At 37.2% G+C, this 24,799-nt stretch overlaps 1 protein-coding gene across 5 annotated transcripts in view; it reads left to right on the top strand.

Moving 5' to 3' along the window:
- The window catches only part of LOC120303469 (mucin-17-like), a 60,280-nt gene extending 38,247 nt beyond the window's left edge, over positions 1-22,033 (top strand). For all 5 annotated transcript variants that reach the window (XM_039333033.1, XM_039333034.1, XM_039333037.1 and 2 more), the window contains 22 exons: positions 367-539; positions 1,472-1,498; positions 2,209-2,351; positions 2,606-2,673; positions 3,331-3,503; positions 4,051-4,077; positions 4,800-4,942; positions 5,060-5,127; positions 5,739-5,911; positions 7,016-7,042; positions 7,768-7,910; positions 8,011-8,078; positions 8,522-8,694; positions 10,801-10,940; positions 11,264-11,331; positions 17,307-17,461; positions 18,564-18,724; positions 19,770-19,837; positions 20,031-20,203; positions 20,505-20,543; positions 20,788-20,867; positions 21,271-22,033. In XM_039333033.1, coding sequence (XP_039188967.1) covers positions 367-539; positions 1,472-1,498; positions 2,209-2,351; positions 2,606-2,673; positions 3,331-3,503; positions 4,051-4,077; positions 4,800-4,942; positions 5,060-5,127; positions 5,739-5,911; positions 7,016-7,042; positions 7,768-7,910; positions 8,011-8,078; positions 8,522-8,694; positions 10,801-10,940; positions 11,264-11,331; positions 17,307-17,461; positions 18,564-18,724; positions 19,770-19,837; positions 20,031-20,203; positions 20,505-20,543; positions 20,788-20,867; positions 21,271-21,366 — 2,386 coding nt within the window. In that variant the 3' untranslated portion in view covers positions 21,367-22,033. The remainder of the gene's footprint in view (positions 1-366; positions 540-1,471; positions 1,499-2,208; positions 2,352-2,605; positions 2,674-3,330; positions 3,504-4,050; positions 4,078-4,799; positions 4,943-5,059; positions 5,128-5,738; positions 5,912-7,015; positions 7,043-7,767; positions 7,911-8,010; positions 8,079-8,521; positions 8,695-10,800; positions 10,941-11,263; positions 11,332-17,306; positions 17,462-18,563; positions 18,725-19,769; positions 19,838-20,030; positions 20,204-20,504; positions 20,544-20,787; positions 20,868-21,270) is intronic.
- Positions 22,034-24,799: the final 2,766 nt, after the last annotated feature.

Here is a 24,799-nt window from a genome sequence, read left to right as displayed (position 1 = left end):
TGGAATTTAAAAAGACCAGATTAAAAAATGCTGTCTGAAAAACTCCAAAAAGAGGGTGATAGAAATGTGTCTGTCTACTGTAGGGGGCCATTCAAGAATGAAATCAGCTAGGAAATACTCAGAGGGGATCCCAAACAGTGAAACAAGGGTAAATAAAAATGTGAGTTGGCATGGTCAGAGAACAACCAGCATCAAGAAAATGCTCAAGGTTGCAATAATGTAGCAGACCTGTATTAAGTCTGAACTGGAAGACTTCACCTTTTCGGTCTGCCAATAGATCCAAATGTGACCTTACTTCTGTGAAATCATCCAAGGTCCTCTACAGCTTCTCTGAATATGTCTCAAGTTGTGTCTTTTGATTCTCAGATCTGTGAATCAGGGAGAGAACACCGGAGTAGACAGTGTCTGCTGCTACCGTAAAACCACCATAGCCCCCCCTTTTGATCGAGTGAACATATATCGCAAATTCATAAATGAGACCAACGGTTTCACCAAGATGGAGAGATACAGCCTGGATCCAAACAGCCTTTTTGTTAATGGTAAGAAGCAGAGAATGCTTTCATGATTAAACAGATTATGAGGCTGGCCAGCACTGAATTGAGTCTGACCAGTGTTACATAACTTAAGTGGTAGTTCCTCTCTGTGACACACGATGGAGAGATGCCAGAGGGCTACAAGAGTTTCTTTAGCTCTACCAAATTCAGGCTACAAAAATGTATATAACCAGTAGATGGCAACATGTTTATTAACCCATCATGGTCATTTGGAGTTTTGTAGTCCAGCTGTGCTGGCTCTGTTCTTCTCAATTATTATTTTTTTTACGCTGTCTCGTGACCTTCTTATAAACCAGGGGTGTCAAACTCAATTTCATTGAGGGCTGCATCAGCATTGCGGTTGCCCTCTGGGAGCCAGGTGGGTGTGGCAGGGTGGGTTCAGCCTATTAGGTGGGTGTGGATGGAGTGGGTGTGGCCTATTGGGTGGGCATGGCCAGCTCTACATCATTCGCGTCAAAGGTGCCTGTGGGGGCCTGGGCAGGCATGGGATAGATCTGAATGCGTTTCAGCATAGATGACCACCACAAAATTGTACATTGGCTCCCGGCCAGCCTGGGCCAGGGCCAAGGCAGTGGGGGCCGTTCCCTCACTGTTTCCAGGATGGCTTCGTGGGCCACATGAAACCACTTTGCGGGCCGCATCCGACCCCCGGGCCTTGTGTTTGACATGTCTTTTATAAACAATCTTTGGACTAGGTGGCCTACTTTAAAACTCTGCTATTTGGGGATCTTCAGGATAATTCACAACCCTACTATCTGAGATTTGTTGATATGGAGTAGTTGGAAGTGTGTAGGAAGAATTTATTGTATCTTCTATTTCTCATGGTGGAGCGCTTGAGAGTGACTTCCAAATACTAGTGTGCTCTTGTTTCTTCCTTTGTGACTCTTTCCATTTTTGCAACTCTCTTTCCATTTCAGATTATCATGAAGCATCAACTCCGACCAGTAAGTACACCTTTACAGAGATTTCTTGAACCATGGACTCCAACTGTAGTACACAATCTAATATGTCCAACTTGTCCTAAATATACCAATTGCAGAGCAAGTAAAGCAGTATGCCCTAAAGGCTTTTGCCATAAATGATGGGTGGAAACCACAGGGATGGAGAAGCAGGTTAAATATTGATAATTTCCAGACCTTATAAGGCTCAACCAATTTAGCATGTCAATTCCCAAGGTGGTCTGTTCAGTAAAGATCTTGAATTGTGGATACTGATTTCTGATATTCCAACTCTGATTATGACCATTTGCAATTGTTCTGTAACACTGAACAAAAAATCTGCCTTGTGAAATTATTCAGGATCTTGGGTCAGCCCATGCCCTTCTGTATAGTACTTCTTTACATTCTTGAAAAGTGCTACCATAGTCTTCTGTGTCCTCTGTTCTCCAGGCTTAACCGATCAATCTTTCTTTTGCACAACTTGGTTTCCGGCCCCTGCTCATCCTTCCTTCCCTTTTCTGGCCGTACAACACATCGAGAATAACAGTTACTTTCAAACTGTGAAAGCATATACTTTTTCTTAAAACTTCTGTAATGCACCAGTGAACCCCCTGTGTTCATGACAGGAACTGCATAATACAAAATAGTGATTAATGGATTGATTATATGCCATCAACTCTGGTTTCCATATCTGAGATTCACTGTATCTCTTCTAGCTCTTTCTCCCACTTCCAGACCTCCAGTGGCAGCTGAATGCTTTACAGTCAACTTCATTGCAACCAATTTGATCTATAGGCCACAGATGGCTAATCCCACATCAAGGATCTTCAGCTCAACACAACGATTCTTGGTTAATTTGGTAAGAAGACCAATGCATACCTTGTCCAATAGTTCTTCCACATAGGACTTTCATAATATAATCAGCGATAGTGTTTTACTATTTGCCATAAATACATAGGCTTTTCATTAAAGAGACAAGGTCTCTTATGTAAATTGGTGAGAAGACAAATGCATACTTACCCCAGTAGCTCTTCCACATTAGATTTTCATAAAATAATGGGTAATCATGTTTTACCATCAGCAATAAATACATAGTTTTTCCTTTACACCTAGTTTGGACAAATATTGAACACCAGCAAGATTGGTCTTGATTTAATCAACTGTAGTTTAACCACATTAAGGTAAGTAATATTGGATGGAAATTTTTTTCGTGATATCTAAATGCCCTGTTAAGGGGATGAAAGTATTCTAATATGGACTTCTCACAACATCTAATCCTATTTGATATAACCCATAGTTTGTTTCAGTTCCAGTCTGTAACATATCACATTGAAATACAAATCTCTAGAAGAGTCCTTAAAGCATTTTCATCCCAAACCATTTCCTTACTTCAATATTAAGTTCCTATCACTGTACTGGAAGTTCCATGGTTAGCTTCCTCCATGCCTTCCCAAAATCAGGTTTCAAGTGGAATTTTAAGTTTAAAAACACCAGGTTAAAAATGTTGTCAGAAAAACTCCAAAAAGAGAGTGATAGAACTGTGTCTGTCTAATGTAGGGAGCCATTCAAGAATGAAATCAGCTAGGGAATACTCAGGGGATTATGACTAGTTAAACCAGAGAAAGAAAAATATGAGTTAGCACAGAACAAGCCAGTGTCAACAAAATGCTCAAGATTTCAATAATGTAGCAGACCTGTATTAAGTCTGAACTGGAAGACCTCATCTTTTACTTTTCGGCCTGCCAATATATCCAAGTGCGACCTTGCCTCTGTGAAAATATCCAAAGTCCTCTACAGCTTCTCTGAATATGTCTCAAGTTGTGTCTTTTCATTCTCAGACCTGTGAATGAGGGCAAGAACACCGGAGTAGACAGTGTCTGCTGTTCCCGTAAAACCACCACAGCTCCCCCTTTTGATCGAGTGAACATATATCGCAAATTCATAAAAGAGACCAACGGTTTCACCAAGATGGAGACATACAGCCTGGATCCAAACAGCCTTTTTGTTAATGGTAAGAAGCAGAGATTGCTTTCATGACTAAAAAGGTTATGAGGCTGGCCAATACTGAATCAATTCTGACCAGTGTTATATAATTTAAGTGGTAGTTCCTCTCTTTGACACACAATGGAGAGATGCCAGAGGTGCTACAAGACTTTCTTTAGCTCTAGCAAACTCGGGCTACAAAAAATCTAGAAGATCACTAGATGGCAGCAGTGTCTATTAACATGTCATGATCATTTGGAGTTGCAATCAGACATGTGGATGATTTTTTTTCTGATACTGTCCCAGGACCTTCTTACAAGAAATCATTGGACTAGGTGGACACTTTACATAGAGTTAGTCACAGTGGTCTACTTTAAAACTGCTGCTATTTGGGGACCTATAGGATAATCCGCAACCCTACTATCTGAGATTCGTTGATATGGAGTAGTTGGAAGAATTTATCGTCTCTTCTTTTTCTCATGATGGAGAGCTTGAGAGTGACTTCAGATACTAGTGTGCTTTGTGCCTTCTTTTGTGACTCTCTTTACATTTTTGCAACTCTCTTTCCATTTCAGATTATCATGAAGCAGCACCTCCAACCAGTAAGTACACCTTTACAGAGGTTTCTTGAGTCATGGACTCCTACTGTGGTACACAATCTAAAATGTCCAATCTTGTCCCAAATATACCGATTGCAGAGCAAGTAAACCAGTATGGTCTAGAGGTGTTTGCCACAAATGATGGGTTAAATATTGAGAAGAAGCAGGTTAAATATTGAGAAGTTTTTTCCATACAGTAAAAGGTGTCAATCAGTGCACCATGTCAATTCCCCAAATGATGTGTTTAGGAGAGATCTTCAAACAGAGAGTGGATACTGATTTCTGATATTCCAACTCTGATTTTGACCATGAGGAATAGTTCTGCAACACTGAACAAGAATCTACTTTGTGAATTTATTCTGCATTTTGGGATGTTACAGAACAGCCCATTACCTTCTGTATAGTATCCCATTACATTCTTGAAATGTGCTATTATAGTCCTGCTCAGTCCACTGTTCTCAGTACTTTATTAATCTGTCTTTCTTTTATACAATTTGGTTTCCAGCCCCTGCTCGTCCTTCTTTCCCTTTTCTGGACCCACAACAGATTAAGAATAAGTTACTTTCAGACTGTGAAAAGCACATGCTTGTCCTTAAACTCCCGTAATGCACCACTGAACCCTGTGTTCATGACAGGAACTGCAAGATACAAAACAATGATTGATGGATAGATTATATACCATCAGTTCTGGTTTCCATATCTGAGATCCATTATTTCTCTTCCAGCTGTTTCTCCCACTTCCAAACCTCCAGTGACAACCGAATGCTTTACGGTCAACCTCACTATCAAGAATTTGATGTATAGGCCACCGATGGGTAATCCCAAGTCAAGACTCTTCAGCTCAACACAAGGAGTGCTTCGTAAATTGGTGAGCAGGCAAATGCATACTTACCCTAATAGCTCTCCCAAATAGGACTTTCATAAAATAATCAGCAATAGTGTTTTACTACCAGTAATAAATACATAGTTTTTCCTTTAAACCTAGTTGGGACAGATATTGAACACCAGCAAGGTTGGTCCTGATTTGATCAACTGTACTTTATCAACATTAAGGTAAGAAATATGGAATGGAGAATTTTTTGGGGTGATATCTAAACAGATGAAAGGATTCTAATATGGACTTTTTGCAACATCTAGTCATATTTGTTTCAGTTCCACTTTGTAACGTATCACGTTGATATACAAATTTCTAAAATAAATTCTTTCAGCATTTGCATCCCAAATCTTTTTTTTTGCTTCAATATTCATTTGCTATCACTGTGCTGATGGCTCCATGGTTAACTTCCTTTATGCCTTTCCAAAATCAGGTCTGAAGTGGAATTTAAAGTTTAAAAACACCACATAAAAATATTGTGAGAAAAAAATCCAAAAAGAGGGTGATAGAACTGTCTCCCTGTAATGTAGGGAGCCATTCAAGAATGAAATCAGCTGGGAAATACCCAGAGGGGATCCTGAATAGTTAAACCAGGGGGAAGAAAAATGTGAGGTGGCACGCACAAGGCTGCAATAATATAGCAGACCTGTATTAAGTCTGAAGTGGAAGACCTCACCTTTTACTTTTCGGTCTGCCAATAGATCCAAATGCGTCCTTACCTCTGTGAAGTCATCCAAAGTCCTCTACAGCTTTTCTGAATATGTCTCAAGTTGTGTCTTTTCATTCTCAGATCTGTGAATCAGGGCAAGTACACTGGAGCAGACAGTGTCTGCTGCTACCGTAAAACCACAACAGCCCCCCCTTTTGATCGAGTGAACATATATCGCAAATTCATAAATGAGACCAATGGTTTCACCAAGATGGAGAGGTACAGCCTGGATTCAAACAGCCTTTTTGTTAATGGTAAGAAGCAGAGATTGCTTTCATGACTAAAAAGCCGTGGTGATGCAGTAGTTACAATGTAGTATTGTGGGCTATTTCTGCTGATTGCTGGCTGCTTGCAGTTTGGCAGTTCAATTCTCACCGGCTCAAAATTGACTGAGCCTTCCATCCTTCCAAGGTAAGTAAAATGAGGACCCAGATTGTTGGGGGCAAAATGCTGACATTGTAAACCGCATTCAGTGGACTATAAAGCATTGTGAAGGGTATATAAGTCTAAATGCTATTGCTAAAGAGCTTATGAGCTTGGCTGGCACTGAATCGGTTCTGATCGTGTTATGTAACTTAAGTGATAGTTCTTCTTTGTGACACCATGGAGAGATGCCAGAGGGGTACAAGACTTTTTTTAGCCCCACGAAATTTGATCTACAAAAATCTAGATGACCACTGGATGGTACCAGTGTCTATTAACACCTCATGATCATTTGGAGTTTTGCAGTCCAGATGTGTGTCTCTGATCTTCTTGATGATTTTTTTCTGACACTGTCCCAGGACCTTCTTACAAGTAATAATTGGACTAGGTCAGGGATAGGCAACCTTGGCTCTTTTATGACTTGTGGACTTCAACTCCCAGAATTCCTGAGCCAGCATGGCTCAGCTTGGAAACCTCTTCCTTTCCCCTCAGCATGGCTAGCTCAGGAATTCTGGGAGTTGAAGTCCACAAGTCATAAAAGAGCCAAGGTGGCCTACCCCTGGACTAGGTGGACACTTTATATAGAGTTAATCACAGTGGCCTACTTAAATTAAAGATTGCTGCTATTTGGGGACCTTCAGGATAATTTGCAAACCTATTATCTGAGATTCATTGAGATGGAGTAGTTGGAAGTATATAGAAACAATTTATTCACTAATGATGGTGAAAATGCGACTCCCGGGCATAATTATAAATAGAATGAATAAAGCGCGTTCACCAGGAGAACGCGCTTTATTCATTCTATTTATAAAGAATTTATTGTATTTTCTTTTTCTCATGGTGGAGAGCTTGAGAGCCCACTTCCCACATCAGTGTGCTCTTGTGCCTTCCTTTGTGACTCTCTTTCCATTTTTGCACCTCTCTTTCCATTTCAGATTATCATGAGGCATCACCTCCTACCAGTAAGTACACTTTTACAGAAATTTCTTGAGCCATGGATTCCAACTGTGGTACACAATCTAAAATGTCCAACCTTGTCCCAAATGTACCGATTGCAGAGCAAGCAAAGCAATATGCCATACAGGCTTTTGCCACAAACAAAAGGTGGAAACCACAGGGATGTAGAAGCAGGTTAAATATTGAGAAGATTTTCCAGATAATGAAAGGTGTAACCTAGTGCACCATGTCAATTCCCAACGTGATGTGTTCAGTAGAGATCTTCAAACAGAGAATGGATATTGATTTCTGATATTCCAACTGATTGTGACTATTAGGAATAGTTCTGTAACACTGAACAAGAATCTGCTTGGTGAATTTATTCTGCATCTTGGGATGTTACAGAACAGCCCATTACCCTCTGTATAGTATCCCATTACATTCTTGAAAAGTGCTACCATAGTCCTTCTGAGTCCTCTGTTCTCCAGGCTTAACTCATCAATTTTTCTTTTGCACAACTTGGTTTCCGGCCCCTGCTCATCCTTCTTGCCCTTTTCTAGACCCAATGCAGATTGAGAATAACAGTTTCTAACTGTGAAAAGGATTTGCTTGTTCTTAAACTTCTGTTAATGCACCACTGAACATCCTGTATTCATGACAGGAACCGCAAAATACAAAATAATGATTGATGGATTGATTATATGCTATCAACTCCAGTTTCCATACCTGACATTCACTGTCTCTCTTCTAGCTCTTTCTCCGACTTCCAGACCTCCAGTGGCAACTGAATGCTTTACAGTCAACTTCATTGCAACCAATTTGATCTATAGGCCACAGATGGCTAATCCCACATCAAGGATTTTCAGCTCAACACAACGATTCTTGGTTAATTTGGTAAGAAGACCAATGCATCCAATGGCTTTTCTACATAGGACTTTCATAATAGTGTTTTGGTATTGGCAACAATTACATTTTTTTTCTTCTTTATACCTAGCTGGGAGATATATTGAAAAACAGTGACATTGGTCGTGATTTGATCAACTGCCGTTTATCAACATTAAGGTAAGCAATATGGGTTGGAAATTTTTTAGGGATCCTTAAATGCCCTACTATGGGGATTAATGGATTCTAATATAGATCTCTCACAACACCTTGTCATATTTGAGAGAACCCATAGTTTATTTCTAATCCATTTTTAACATGTCATTATTATCCCCATTCTAATTTCTGAAGACCTTGGTCTGTCATTTTCATCCGAAACAATTTCTTTGCTTCAATATTTGGTTGAAATGAGCTTGAAAATAAAGAAGGGCATATTAAATAGTCAAACCAGCAGGAAGAAAAAAAATGATACAAAGCAGTGTCAAGAAAAGAATCAAGGATATATGTTGCTGTAATACAGCAGAACTGAATTCGAAGTCCTTTCATACTTCAGATTGCCAGGTAGTTCCAAGATCTGTATACCTGTTGTGAATGTATCTTTATTTGTATCTTTTCCTTCTCAGATCTGTAAATCAGAGAAAGTATACTGGAGTAGACAGTGTGTGCTGCTATCGTAAAGCCGCTGCAGCCCCCCCTTTCGATCCAATCAATATATATCAGAAATTCATAAATGAGACCAACCATTTCACCAAGATGGGGAGGTACAACCTGGATCCAAACAGCCTTTTTGTTAATGGTAAGAAGCATTAGTTTTGCTTTCATGACTAAAAACCTTTGAGGCTGTCCAGCACTGAATTACTTGTGACCAACATTATCTAACTTAAATAGTAGTGTGTCTCAGTGACAGCAATAAGAGATGCCAGTGGGCTACAATTTTTTTTTCTATGTCTACTGAATTTGGGTTACAAAAATCTGGATAATTGCTAGATGGCAACAGTGCTTATTGACACCTCATGTTCATTTAGTATTTTGTAGTTTTCTCTGGTAAAGCCCAAGGACTTTCTACAAGCAAACATTGGGTTAGATAGACACTTTATATTGAGCTATTGTTATCCTATTGGAAAGCAAGTAATTGCCACCGAAAGAAGATTATCACATCACGTAAATTTTGTACAGAATTCCTTAGAACATTGACATTGTTTGGTGTACTTTATATAAATAGACACAATCTTGAGATACTCTTTCATGTTTAGGATGGACCTGGCCTAATGTGTCAAGCAGTTAAAAATGGCGGCATGGTGTGTGTACTTTCAAACTTTTCTTAACAAATGATAAATTTTATCAGATGGGAAAAAGTTGATGATTTTGAAGAAAGAATGGATGAAAAATTTGTAAAATTAAGAGAGCAGATAAAAGAAGATGTTGCTAAGAGAATTTAGACTTTAGAACTCATGTCAGATCAGCCATTCTTAGAATGTGTAATAAATATAAATTCTGCCTGAAAACATCTGTTTGGCTTTCAGTGGAAGAAGCACTTTACAGAAGAGAAATGATAAGTGGTTAATTTATTGTGATGTATTAAAATTTTCACAAGGGGATTGTAAAATGAAATCAAGAGAAGATTTAAGAACAAAATATTCTTGTCAATGTTTTTCTTATGTACACTTATCAGAAAATGTTAGTGGATAAAAGATTTTGTGGTTTTGAACAATATGACACTGAGTTTGAAATATAACTATGTAGTAATGATGAACATGTTATTGCTAAGATGTACAAACCTCTGATGAAATATCAGAAGAACACATGAAAGAATGTATGATAAAATGGGCTAAATTTTTTGGCTACAATATACAAATGGATCAATGGGAAAATATGTGGCTAAAAGATTGAAATTTAGATTATGTTGTAATCTCAAAGAGAATTTTTATAAAATGATGTACACTGCTATCTGTCAGCAGAGAAACTGTTTAAAATGTATAAAGGCACTTTGAATGTTTGCTGGAAATGTGAACAATATGAAGGAACATTTTAATCACGTTTTGGTGGAAATGTAAAAAAGTAAAAATATCTGGATACAAATACATTCTGTACATTAAGAAGATTGTAAAGGTTAAAACTGCAACCAGTGACTTTTCTTTCGGGATGAACGGACAGGCAACTAGAAAAAAGCCATGGAGCAAGACTATTATATGCTCAAAAGTGGGAAGATTCGGCACTAGCCACAATAGAGGAAAAGATGGTGAAGATGATGAAACTAATGGAGATGGCTAAATTAACTTCTTTAATCAGAAAAAAAACAATACCTACATTTATGGCTGACTGGAAATTTCTTCTAGACATTTTGCATTAAACAGAAAAATACATTTATGATTTGTGGTTTTGATTAGAAAAAATGATAATAAAAGTGTGCTTTTTGTAATATAGAATAAGAGATAATTTTGTAATTGTACTTATATTTGCTGCAAAGAAAATTGGAAACTTTTTTCTTTTTCACATTTTTTCTTTTCACTTGCTTTGCCTTTTCACTCTTTATTAGTCTGTGTTAGTTTTTTGGTTCTTAATAAAATTCTTATTAAAAAGTAACTTTATTAGGGAGGGAAGAGTCACAAATTTGTTTAACCATATTGTTATGAAAGTCAGAAATCACTTCTTTATACATTTATTTTCTCTTTCTTCATTATATTCTTATTTTTCTTTTTCCTTGCACTTTTTTCTTCTCTATATTCTCTTTTTCATTACATTTACTTTATATTAGATTTCACTGTTATAATCAAAATTCTTAATAAAAAATTATAATCAAGGAAGCAGCCATTCTATGACTGCTTTGAATTTTGCTTGATAGTAAAATGGGAAAAGAAAGAAAAAGAAAAAAAGCAGATCGCTTCCTGTTTCCTTCTTTTAGGATATTCACCATCTACAACTGATTCAGCTCCAGGTCTAGTAGGCTATAAGCTTGGTTTCAAAATTATTAACAAGAACTTGACCAATACAAATCCATTATCACCAGAATATAAGCAATTGATCGGTTCCATCAGTAATGAGGTGAGGATTTTCACTTAGAAGTCCTGAATAGAAACATGATAGGCAAATACCATGAGATGGTGCTATTGCAAGTCTCTCTCACATTTTCTAATTCCCTTTTTTTGTAGGATGTTTTTGAATTAATTTTCCTAATCTGCATCCATATCTTCCACAAACTGGCATACTTACAACTTTATAGTAACAATAAAGTAATTCAGGAAGAGAACGTCCATTAAATCTGAATGTCCATTAAATTCAAATATATCACTTTATCAATCTCAGAGCGAGAGAAATTTAAAAGTGTAGATTTACTCTTAATAGGATTTAATTTGATTTGATTCCAGTTGAATCAACTCTTCCACCAGAGTTCCATCAACGATGGATTCAAAATTTGTGCTGTAACTAAATTAAGGTCAGTATTTATCAAAGGTGACTCGGAGCAAGATCTTGATGGCATCATTATGTTCATAAACAATTAAATCAAAACCAAGTGAATTATGTTATGGATTATTATGGTGTGTGAATTCAGCCAGATATGGCTTATTGAAGAAACTATAATTATGATTTCATGAAATATTTAAACTATGTGTATACACTCATTGTTTGGATCTTACCTGTCTGTAATACGAAGCACTTGAAGATACCACCTAACTCTGCCCATATGAAACTTTTAACAGAGATAGTATTCTCTAGGTTTTTGCAGCATACTACGAAACTATCAGTGCTGCATTAACCTTTATTATGAAGGTGGGATGTTAGTCACTTCACTGGCTATGGTTGAAGGAACCTACAAGTAATAAAATAACAATAAGAAAGAACAGTATTTCCCAATTCACATTCTCCTAGCACTTTAGGCTTTTAACTTCCAAAATTCCAAACCAGCATGTCTTTCCCTTCCTTACCCACCTTTTCAAGTAAAGTAGAGCAGATGCTGCAGGGAAGACATCAAAATAGCACTCCCCAATTTTTACCTTTCTTCAGACTTTTCAAGTATGATACAATTTAATGCTACTGAAAATCAGGGCTTTTTTTGTCATAAAACACCCAGAACGGAGTTCCGGCACCTTTTTTGGATGGAACCTTGTTTGGTAGGCAAGGCGGGTTGTGTGACATGTGTGAGTTTTTATAAAAAAAGCACTGCTGAAATTAAAGGAGAATTTTATTCCTTGTCTCTTTCCATTGCTTTCCATCCACTTACCTATTAGCTAGCATTGGATAGCTGGGCCTAACTAACTCTTTGCAAGTTCATCAGGAGCTCTCTAAGCTCCCTGCAACTTGGGGGGGGGGGGAGAGAAAGTGCCTCAAATAGTGTTTTTTTTTTTTTTATGGGGAAATCAGAAAGAATAACAAACTATGGGTCAGAAACAGAATGCCCATTTTAGGCACTGGGTCACATTCATTCCTTACTGCAGCTAGGCCTACCGTGGGGATCTTCCTTCACTAACAGATTAGTCCTGGAAAATGCAGCTTTCGGCACTAAAAAGGTTGCTAGGCCCTGCTGCTGCTGAGTTAGGTGTCTTAGGAAAGATATTCCAAAATAATCAAACATTATAATATTGATATTGATTGAAAGAATTCAATCGGAATAGAGCTGGAAGAGACCTTGGAGGTCTTCTAGTCTGACCCCCTGCTCAAGCGGAGACCCTATACCGTTTCAGAAAAGTGACTGTCCAGTCTCTTTTTAAAAGCCTCTAGTGATGAAGCACCCACAACTTCTGATGGCAAGCTGTTCCACTGGTTAATTGTCCTCACTGTTAGGAAGTTTCTCTTTAATTCCAGGTTGCTTCTCTCCTTGATTAGTTTCCATCTATTGTTTCTTGTCCTGTCCTTTGCTACTTTGGAAAATAAGTTGACTGGCTCCTCTTTGTGGCAACCTCTCAAATACTGGAATACTGCTATCATGTCATCCCTAGTCCTTCTTTTCTCTAGACCACTGTTTCCCAAACTTGACAATGTTAAGGCATGTGGACTTCAACTCCCAGAATTCCACAGCCAGCATTGCTGGCTGTGGAATTCTGGGAGTTGAAGTCCACATGCCTTAACATTGTCAAGGTTGGGAAACACTGCTCTAGACTAGCAAAACCCAAATTCTGCAACTGTTCTTCATATGTTTTAGTCTCCAGCTTTTAATCATCTTAGTTGCTCTTCTTTGCACTTTTCCCAACATCTCAACATCTTCTTTGTAGTGTGGCAACCAAAACTGGATGCAGTATTTCAAGTGTGGCCTTACTAAGGCTTTATAAAGTAGTACCAATACTTCACATGATTTTGATTCTATGCTTTGGTTTATACAACCCAGGATTTTATTAGCTTTTTTGGCTGCTGGTGCACACCACTGGCTCATATTTAAGTAATCATCCACTAGGATCCCAAGGTCCTTCTCACAGTTACTGTTTTTGATCCAGGTTTCACCTGATCTGTACTTGTACCTTTGGTTTTTCCTGCCTAAATGTAAAACCTTGCTTTTCTCCACATTAAATTTCATGTTGTTGGATAGGACCCATTGTTCAAGTCTGTAAGATCTTTTTGGATCCTTAGCTTATCTTCTGAGGTGTTGGCTATTCTTGCCAGTTTAGTGTCATCTGCAAATTTGATGAGTTCCCCTTCTATTCCCTCATCTAAGTCATTTATGAAGATATTGAAGAGTACTGGGCCTAAGAAAGAACCTTGTTGTACCCCACTGCTTACTTCTCTCCATGTAGATGTAGTACCATTAAGGACAACTCTTGAGTACAGTTTGTCAGCCAGTTACAAAGCCATCTGGTGATGCTGTCTATTCCACATTTTTCTAACTTACCAAGAAGTAGGTTGTGGTCTACTTTGTTGAATCCCTGCTTGAAGTCTAAGTATACTATGTCCACAGCATTTTGCTGGTCTACTAACATAATAACAGAGTTGGAAAGGACCTTGGAGGTCTTCTAGTCCAAATCCCTGATCAGCAGGAAACAGTATACCATTTCAGACAAATGGCTGTCCAATCTCTTCTTAAAAACTTTCAGTGTTGGAGCATTCACAGCTTCTGGAAGCAGGTTGTTCCAGTGGTTAATTGTTCTGTCAGAAAATTTCTCCTTAGTTCTAGGTTGCTTCTCTCCTTGATTAGTTTCCATCCGTTGCGTCTTGTCCTGCCTTCAGGGGCTTTGGAGAATAGCTTGACTCCCTCTTCTTTGTGGCAGCCCCTTAGATATTGGAACACTGCTGTCATGTCACCCCTAGTCCTTCTCTTCATTAAACTACACATATCCAATTCCAGCAACTGTTCTTTATATATATTTAGCCTCCAGTCCCCTAATAATCTTTGTTATTCTTCTCTGCCTGCACTCTTTCTAGAGTCTCAACATCTTTTTTACATCATGGTAACCAAAACTGGATGCAGTATTCCAAGGGTGGCCTTACAAAGTCATTATAAAGTGGTATTAACACTTTATTTATTTATTTATGAGACTTATATACCGCTTTAAGTGCAAGCACTCTCTAAGCGGTGTACACCAGTAAGCAATGTATATATATTTACATTGCCCCCAACAATCTGGGTCCTCATTTTATCTACCCCGGAAGGATGGAAGGCTGAGTCAACCTTGAGCCGGTGAGATTTGAACCGCTGACCTGCTGAACACAGTCAGCTAAAGTGGCCTGCAGTACTGCACTCTAACTGCTGCGCCACCTCGGCTCATCAAATGATGATCTTGATTCTATCCCTCTGTTAATGCAGCCTAGAACTGTGTTGGCTTTTTTGGCAGCTGCAGCACGCTCATATTTAAGTGATTGTCCACTAGGACTCCAAGATCCCTCTCACAGTTATTACTTTGAGCAAAGTACCACCTATACTGTACCTGTGCATTTGGTTTTTCTTGCCTAATATAGAACCTTACTTTTTTCACCATTGAATTTCATTTTGTTAGATAACACCTAATGTTCAAGTCTGTCAAGATCCTTCTGTAACTTAAGCCTATCTTCTGGAATGTTGGCTATTCCTGCCAACTTGATGTTATCTGCAAATCTGATGAATTCCACATCCCTCATCCAAATAATTGATTAAGATGTTGAAGAGTACTGGGCCTAAAACAGAGCCTTGGGATACCCCACTGCATACTTCCCTCCATGTGGATGCAGTTCCGTTGAGGACTACATGTTGAGTGTGGTTGGTCAGCCACTTATGAATCCATCTGGTGGTGATGCTGTTTAACCCACATTTTTTATCTTATCAAGTAGTAGGTTGTGGTTTACTTTATCTAATGCCTTACTGAAGTCCAAGTAAATTATACTAATACTAATTTAGACTATACTAATTTAGTCACTTTGTCAAAGAATAAGATTGGTTTGGCATGATCTGTTTTTAACAAACCCATACTGACTTTTAGTTATAACTTTATTTGTTTCTAGATGTTCACAAATCAGTTTGATTTTATCTTTTCCGGTATCTTCTCAGACATTAATGTTAGGCGGATTGGTCTGTAGTTTCCTAGGTCTGTTTTTTTTCCTGTTTTGAAGATGGGAACCACATCAGCTCTTTTCCAATCCTCAGGTAATTCTCTGGTGTTACAGGATTTTTAAAAGACATGGTTCTGAGATAACATCTGCCAGCTCCTTCAGAACAGTGGGATGTAATCCATCAGGTCCTGGTGATTTATATTCATCAAGACCAGATAGATGTTCTCTACTCCTTTTCTTGCTTATTTTAATTTTTATTTCTAGCCTGTCTTTTACAGTTATGTTTTTGGTAGGTTGGACTATAGCTTCTTTTTGCGTGAAGACTGATGCAAAGAATGAGTTAAGCAACTCTGCTTTCTCTTTACTGCCTGTTACTTCCTTGCCAGCTTCTCTCTTAAGTCGACTGACTGTTTCCTTGAGCTTTTTCTTGTTATTTATATGTTGAAAGAAACTTTTTTTAAATTATCTTTGACATTTGTTGCAAATCTTTGTTCATTCTGAGCCTTTGCTTTCCTGACTTCATCTTTGCAGATTCAGGCTGATACTCTGCCTTAGTTATGTGTCTCTCTTTCCATTTTTTGTACTTGCCCTTTTTAGTCTTTCAGTTTCACAAAGAAAGATCTTTGTGTAACCATGCTGCTTTTGTGATCATATTTTTATTTATTTATTTATTTATTTGACTTATATACCGCTTTAAGTGCAAGCACTCTCTAAGCGGTGTACACCAGTAAGCAATGTGTATATATATATATATTTACATTGCCCCCAACAATCTGGGTCCTCATTTTACCTACCTCGGAAGGATGGAAGGCTGAGTCAACCTTGAGCCGGTGAGATTTGAACCGCTGGCCTGCTGAACACAGTCAGCTAAAGTGGCCTGCAGTACTGCACTCTAACTGCTGCGCCACCTTGGCTCAGAGTTTTTCAGAGTTTCCCACGCTTCTTGGGTTGTTTTCCTCATTAGGATTTTCATCCATTGAATTTTTCTTAAGCTCTCTCTGAGTTTGTTAAAATCAGCTCTTTTAAAGTTTAAGACATTGGCTGGATTATGTTCCATTGCTTGTGTTTGCATTATATTGAATTCCAATATGACATGGTCACTCTCATCCATAGATCCAGCAACTACAACTCCCTCTATCACTTTTTCTTTATTACCGTAGTAAGAATTAGGTCTAGCTTTTCCTCTAGTTCCCTTCTCCCAACTTTTGGATGACAAAGTTGTCAGCTAGGTTGGTTAGGAATCTGTTTGATCTCCCACTTGCTGCAGAGTTTGTCTCCCATTTGATATCAGGGTTGTTAAAGTATCCCATTACTACTGTGGCATATTTCCTACATACATTTGTTCGTTCTTTAGCAAAAAGTTCATCTATTTCTTCTGCTTGGTTAGGTGGCCTGTAGTATATACCTATAGCAATGTCATTCTTTTTTCCTTTTATATTGACCCATATGGATTCTAGGAGATTTTCACCCTTGTTTTTGTGGATTTCTATAGAGATAATGCATATAGAAAAAAGATCCCTACTATAGTATGCTGATCTTTTATATGTAATGCAACTCCACCTCTTCTTTTGTTAGGTCTGCTTCTTTTGAATAGATTTATTTTTAGGTAGTTGAGAAGGCTTTGACTAAGATAGTAGGAAATATAACTCTCAGTGGTTTTGCTGGCTAGAAATTCTGCATCATTGAAAAAGCCATTTATGGCAAAGGTTATGAAGTTTCAGCATACTATAGTAGGAATCTTTTGTTCTGTATGCATTTTAATCATCAAGACATCAAAACTCAAGATGACTTTGAAAGTTGCCTCTGAAAATGTCTGATTTTATCTAGCAGTAATATAATTTGAAATGCTTTTGTGTATTAAAACATTTTACCGCCAATCTGACTTGCTTCCTAGCTTTAGCCTGAAGTCAGCCCATGTTTCTTTTTTCTCTCTTCCTGAAACTCTACTATACTTTTTAGGATCGGTTCCATCATAGTTGATTGCAGGTGTTACTTCCATCCCGCAAGGAATATCAGCAAAGACACCATCAAAGATGTCTTTCAACAAGAGACCCAGAATGCCACCTCTCAGTGGCTGGGTAGCAGGTTCCAAATCATGGGCTTCACCGTGGAAGGTATAAAGTTTGGCATGAACTAAAATGATAATGGTCATTCATGTAGGCCTCAAGCCTTTAAGAAATTTATAATATCTCCTTTCCTATTACTTATGTAATCTGTCAGACAGACAGTTCTGAGCGCCTTGGTAACCTAGTGGTGAAGATACTCACCTCCCACTTGGAAAATTGAGAGTTCAATCCTACGTAACAGCAGATATTTCTCTCCTAGGGCACAAAGAAAAAAATATCTGCTGCAAACTCCATGAGGTATCAGGAAGGGCATCTGGCCAGTAAATGCTCAGCTCCATCCAGTCGACACACAGACAGACAGACAGACAGACAGATACAGGGCTTTTTTTTTCTCATAAAACGCCCAGAATGGAGTTCCGGCACCTTTTTTGGATGGAACCTTGTAGGATAGGCAAGGCAGGTTGTATGACGTGTGTGAGTTCCAGCACCTTTTTTTTTTTTTAGAAAAAAAGCACTAGATAGATAGATAGATAGATAGATAGATAGATAGATAGATAGATAGATAGATAGATAGATAGATAGATAGATAGATAGACAGACCGACCGACCGACCGACCGACAGACAGACAGACAGACAGACAGACAGACAGACAGACAGACAGACAGACTTTTAACACACTTAGGATCTTTCAGAAGCTTATAATAACTTTGTTGCAAACCTTTTGGACTTGAAGTAAGAGAACCCTCACAGTGTGTGGAATGTTTATTTGTTTACTATATCTGTTATACTATTTTGTCCCAAAGGCTTTAGGCAGTAACAGTGAACAATTAACAAAAACAACCCTAGATGCATATGAAATAAAAATCTATAAAAATAGGTGCCACAAATCCCATGTCTATATTATAAAATACCATTCTTTCGTACCAATCTGAAGAGAAAAATATTTCCTAAAACACAGGAGGGTTACATTAACTGTATTTTAAAATTAAAATTATACAGTTTATTTATTTAATTAAATACCAATGTATATTATTATTGCCTTGTTGTTAGCTTTTATACACCATTTAGAATTGCCTTCACTGAGTGATTATTAAATTTACAAGTAAATAAATGTTTGTTATATTTGTGCACTCCTTTTTCTATGGAAAGTTCTTGAAACAAATACTGAAGCAGTAAACGATAAGCCTCCACACATGCTAAAGCTAAAGAACTTCACTGTAAATTTCACCATTATCAACTTGCCATACAAGGACATGAAGAATCCAAAGTCAGATGTTTATCAGAAAACCAAAGAGAGCATCAAGGATGAGGTAAATGGCTGAAAACATCTATAGAATTCATTGATGTTAAAGTCCCAAAATATTTGCAGATTTTCTTCCTAGAAAAATACATAGCAATAGTTCTACAGTTTGGAGATTTTTGCAATAGAAGGCAGTGTGGTTGTTTTTTTTTTAAGTGCCTTCCTTTAAAAAAAGATTGATGGATAGCAAATGTATCTTGCCCCTGATCATCTTTTTCCTCTCCAAATCTTCAAGTGTGTTCCTTTCTGCTCACAAGCAAAGTTTTTAAAATTAGAGCATGTTTAAGAGGAAGTATCACAATTACAATAAGACTGATTTTGGAAAGAAAAATTAATGTACCTATCTATTAATCCATATGTCCCCTGCTTTTAAAGAAATAGGCTAGGAAAATGCAAGAATATTTACAAAAAGAACTGTTCTATTCATCCTCCATTTCAGAGTTAAAAGAGGAAAAGTGACCCTTTGGCAGATTCTCTAAATTAATAGATATCTTTGCCAAATGGAAGTCAGATACTAAAGGGGAGGATTGAGTAAGACCTGGTACATATTCTCCATTACCTAAAAGGCATCTTGGGCAGTTTAACATATCCAGAAAACATAACGCCCTGCAGAACAGCCAATTTGCAACAGATGCAATATCTAATAGCCAGCCTACCTCCGCAGGAATAGGAATGAGCAGGTCACCCCAAATTTGCTCTACTTTTCAATTCACATGAGTAGGCCAGTCCATTTTATTGATTACATTGTAGCCCAGCCAGAGGAAAATTAGCAGTTGTTAATACAGGCGGCGGGGGTGGGTGGGTCATGGGGCCCATAATATGAATTTGTAGTGAATTTCTTCACATTTGACACCATGGGCATTTGACCCCTCTTAAGTGAATGATAATGTTGAAGCTTTAGCCAGCATGTTCCTTAAAGCAGAATTAAATATGGAAGAAGTTTTCCATTTCAAACCTCAAGAAAAAGTGTCAAGAGGAATAGGTTTGGTTCTTTCTTAGCTCATTATCATTCCTGGTAGTCCATTAATCTGTCCTCTTCTTTTTCCTTGGAATAGCTCAACCATCTGTATCAACGCAGTGATCTAAGCAAGAATTTTCTAGGCTGTTCTGTGAAAAACCTGAGGTGCGTTTTTAAACAGAATTTAAAGTTGATTGAGTATCCATTCACAAATCTATTTGTTTGTATTCGCTATTGCTACTACTGTTCCAAAATTCTGAGTCCTTTTTTTTTTTACATTAACAAATAAAAATCTCAGATCTTTATCTTCTCAACCTCACTTTTTAATATTTACCGTGGGTTGTATTTTCTTTTTCAGACCCACTAGCCATGAAACTCAAACCGGTGTCAATTCTATCTGCACGTTTGCAATGGAGTTTGGTTCAAAGACTTTTGACAAAGACCTTGTGCATGATATATTTAAAAACCTGACTCAGAATGCTTCCCTAATGGGGAAATACAGCCTGGACAATGACAGCATAAATATTAATGGTAAGATGAGGGAAGCACAAGATATGTTTGACAGATACTATAAATTAGAAAAACAGACACGAATCAAAATTAGAATCTTGGACTCTGCCAGGGGTCTTTCCCTGGGTGGGTGGGGGTATAAAAAAAATCAAGATGGCAGCCATCACCATGCCATGGAAGCATCACATGTAAAAAAGAGGTGAAGCTTCTATTGCATGGTGGTGCTTGCCATCTTGGCTTGTTTGATCCCTGCAGGACTCTGCCTATCTTTTGCCCATTTCATATTTAATGAAATCCTTTCTTTCCTTCCATTCTTTTCCAGCATATCCTTCAGCCATGGCAACAAAACCATCCAAACAAGGTAATTAGGATCTTTTACCCCAAGATGTTTTAGCTTCAGATTTCAAAACCCCCATTTCCTCTGCATTGAACTAAATAAATGTAGGATTGTTATTGTATCAGTTCCTACAGAAAATGCTGTAAACTGAAACAGAATTAGCATAGTCTATCCAAAGCACATATACAGGTGCACATAGCCTGTGGAAAAGGGTAGGGTGCAAATTTCATCATTAAATTTATGCATTTGCATTATTTATAATTTTCAGAGCTTCCTTATTGGACCATCATTCTCATATGCTTCTCCGTCTTACTGAGTTCTATCTTTTTATTTCTTCTATGTGTCATGGTATGTATGAACTATACTTCAAAGTAGAGGGCTAATTATGAGTCTCTAACATAAGGAATCCTCAGCATTCATCCAATAAATACCTGAAGAGTGTGTATGTTTTCTCAGAAGAATTTTAATAATAGCGGATGGGAATGTGATGAAGCAGTTTCCTTCAAGCCATTTTCATATTGAGACCTCCTAGATGTTGATGGAGGCAATTCTGGGAATGAAGGGCCCTAAAAGCAGTTAATGGAGCCAATGGAAAGGGCCTTCTGCTTCGTTTCTCCCTCTGACAAAGTCAGATGGAACTGAGACTATTGGCTCCTGTAGAAATGTCCATCATGAGAGAGAAAATGGACAAAAGAAGGAAGGCACTTCACTTGTATGTGCATAAAATATATTTATTTCTGTCTTTAATCAGACTGCTGTCTGGGTGAAGAAGAGAGCAGGCAAGTATCAGATCCAAAGGAACATGTTTGGCCTTTATTTCCCACACATGGACATGCAAAAATCATAGTGATGTGGACTTTGGAAACTTGACTTCTTCCCTGCAAGAAGACCCTTTTTGCAGAGTTCCATTTTGCACATATTATGCAGAAACATATGTTTACTATAGCTGGAATGAATTTCTTGATGAAGAAGAGATACTACATATTCTGTGGAAGAATGCCAGATTTAGAGAGTGATGGGGTGCCCTGTCATATTTATTTATTATGTGTTGTGAAACTTGGAATATCTTTTTAAATATCTATAAAAACTGTAGAGTAGATTATTTAAGTTCAAAAAAGAGAGATTCTGCCTGGAGCATGGATCAGTATTAAACAAGTTGCATCCTTTTGAGAATGCAAAGCATCAGTGAACTCTATTGCACATTAAAAATGTAAAAAAAAGAAAATATATATTCTTTTGTTCAATCAGTAAACATTTCACTTGTTTTTGTTTTTGAAGCAGGAAATTTTTTCTTCAAAGACAATTAAGTTGTTGAAATGGAAGACTTACAGTATTTTTATTTGAGCTGCAATTATATTATATTGTACTGCACTGTACTGTAGTATCTGTTTTCAAAATAATGTATCTTGGGTAGAGATGATTTTCAATCCTTTTTTTAAATATTTCAAATGTTCCTGATTTCTTACAAATCAATAAACATGAGCAAGAAAATAAAAATGAAACCTAAACTTCTACCAAGAATCTAAAATGACTTCTTAAAAAAGAAATTCACAGTATATATGACTATGAACTCAAGTCTTAGAATATGCAAAAAAATGTAAGTATGAAGAAATCATCTTTAGTCAGAAGTGGCATAATTCTTTCTGCATTAATTTTGCGATTGTACAGTATATAGCAGCTAAAATTTAGTTGCCACCATCCCAAAATGATAAAGTATTTAAACCGAACCTACCTTTCCTCTTTTTAGTTCTTTTTCTAGCGGCAAAGTACCTTAGATGTGTAGGGATACAATTACAGTATTTTCTGCCTCTCATTCATTCACAGTACTAGCGAATTATAAACAATTAAACTTTACTTAACAATTTTGTATTAGCCGCTAGTAGTGAATATGTTAAATCTGTTTAAAAGTCCAACTTACTGTGCTTCTTTACACAGTGATCATTCACTCTTTCACCAAAGGGTCTCTTTTTTATCTTTTATATACAGGTAAATAATAGTTTTACTTACTCAGCTAGATAAATTTCAGTTTAGTAGACCAGATGTAAAGGGGAAAAAATCTGCCCATATGTTATATGCTTCAGTACAATTATAAAATTCCCTTCATGATTTTGTATATCTATAAAATTGCAAAATATGCACGCATAAAATCTCATTTCCATTTTAAATATTTGGAACATAACAGCTGAGTCATACAACATGCAAAGATAAAGACTGGATTCCCTTATTTTAGCCTAGTAAACCATTTGCTTTCTCAAGAAATGATACTTCTTGGGCAGAGGTTGGGCTAGATGACCTACAAGGTCTCTTCCAACTCTGTTATTCTAATTCTAATACCATGAAAACTTTGTGGGTATGTGAAAAAAGTGAATATGGGGGTTCCTGTCCTCATGCTTACTTTATTGAACTTTAGTTGGTCAAGTGTGATCCGACACAAGGAATTTACCTCTGGTATAGAAGCCCTCAGTGCACATGGCAAAGCAACAGAATAATAATAATCAAAATAATAATACCAACAAAAGAGGGGGGTATAGAAGATAATAAGAAGGCTAAATGATAATAGGGCTTCTGGTTTCATCACACAGCCACCATGGACGGCTGGGAGATCTGTTCTGTCTCCCCCATTCAGTTTCACATCACTGGGGGGTCCTGAAAAGGGCCAAAAATTGCCCTGAAGAGGTGACCAGCAAGGCTTGCTGGATCGCAGGAGAGCAGCAACTCTCCTGTTAGAGCTAACAATTCCTCCAAAGCAGCAGATGAAAGGACCGGCCATATAAATATGGCTCTGTCCCTAGGCTGTTAACAGCCGAAGTCACATTAACATCTGGCAACTTCAAAGCAGTGTGGAAAGGATTGGGTGAGATCTGTCTCTCTTACATCCTAATTACTTAATTACCTGCATAAGCTGCTAAAGTACTTTGGTGAGGGAAGGGGGATTTTAGCCCTCCCTCCAGAAACAGCAGCTATCAACCACTCGGGAGTTTAAAACATTGGAAAAATACTGGGATCCTAATTGAAATTCTATTTTCTAAAACTAGTGGATTATAAGACTTGTAACTTTTTACTTTCTATTTTTTCTTCTTCTCTGATTTTTACTCTAACTATTATTGAAGATTTGGGTTCTTTTTCTCCCCCTTAAAATAGAGGGGGAAAAGAAAACTGAAAAGATCTAACTAACTCTGAGATGACATTTGCTGGCTAAATTTGAGGCTGTAACCTGCTATTCTTTAAGAGAGACTCATTGAAAGCCTTGAAAATAGATAAGATATAAAGCAACCTTGAAGCACCATCTGCAAGAAACTCAGCTCAGCTCTTTACTTGGTGGACTTTCTGATTGTAAGTTTTTTTGTTTAGTTTAATACACTACAATGGAAGAAGAACAGGAATGGATTTCTCCCACAGAGGAAGTACAGGAACAAATTCTTTATATGTTAAAAGCAATTATCCAAACTCTCTATATGCAAGCTCAAACTATGACTTCAACTAAAGAATCATCTATGCAGAATTCTATAGAGAAAGGGAAACAACCAAATGCTATGACAGAAGACTTAGATACTCAACAAATACAAACAGTGGAAAACACAAAAAGGAAACTGATAATAGAGAACAAGAAAAGGACTTTTCTTATAAACCAGAAGGAATTTGAAGATAAAAAAGAAAAACAGATGAAAGAGAAGATAAATACTTTGGGACAACTGCATCGAACTGGAAAAACAAAGAGATGACCTGTTAAATCAGCTAGCCCGCTTAAGAAAATAGCAACTGAACGCCCTTATCAGTGTCAAACAATAGTCACAACAATACAAGGAGATCTTTTTGATGATTTAAAAGCAAAGATATGAAAGATGATTTGGCAGAGGAAAAAAGTTAGAATAAGACTGAAAGGGATTGGGGTTTTGATCTAAACATGAGATCTAAAATAGAATATATCTAAATGGATAGAATATGTATTTTGAACATAAGATATTGTAATGATTTGAGATAAAAAAATTGGTTTTATAAAATCTAGAAATATAAATATCGAAATAAGAATGTTATATTGTCTTATTAGTTTGTTAAGATATATGATAGAATTTATATATAAGGTTTGTATTTTAAATATTAGATTCTATGAGGAATTGTGATAAAGGAATTGTGCTTAATTAAAATTTGGAAAAAAAATATTAAACGTTAAATTAAAATATTAAGGGAAAATTAATCACCAGGTCACTGATTTGCTAAAAGTTTGAATGCTTACAGATAACTAAGACTTGAATTTAAGATATTGTCATGAGTTGAGACAC

Source organism: Crotalus tigris, unplaced genomic scaffold (assembly GCF_016545835.1).
Source record: "Crotalus tigris isolate CLP2741 ecotype Arizona unplaced genomic scaffold, ASM1654583v1 scf7180000024471.848039, whole genome shotgun sequence".
NCBI classification, from domain to species: Eukaryota; Metazoa; Chordata; class Lepidosauria; order Squamata; family Viperidae; genus Crotalus; species Crotalus tigris.
This window is presented reverse-complemented; position numbering and strand designations above follow the sequence as displayed.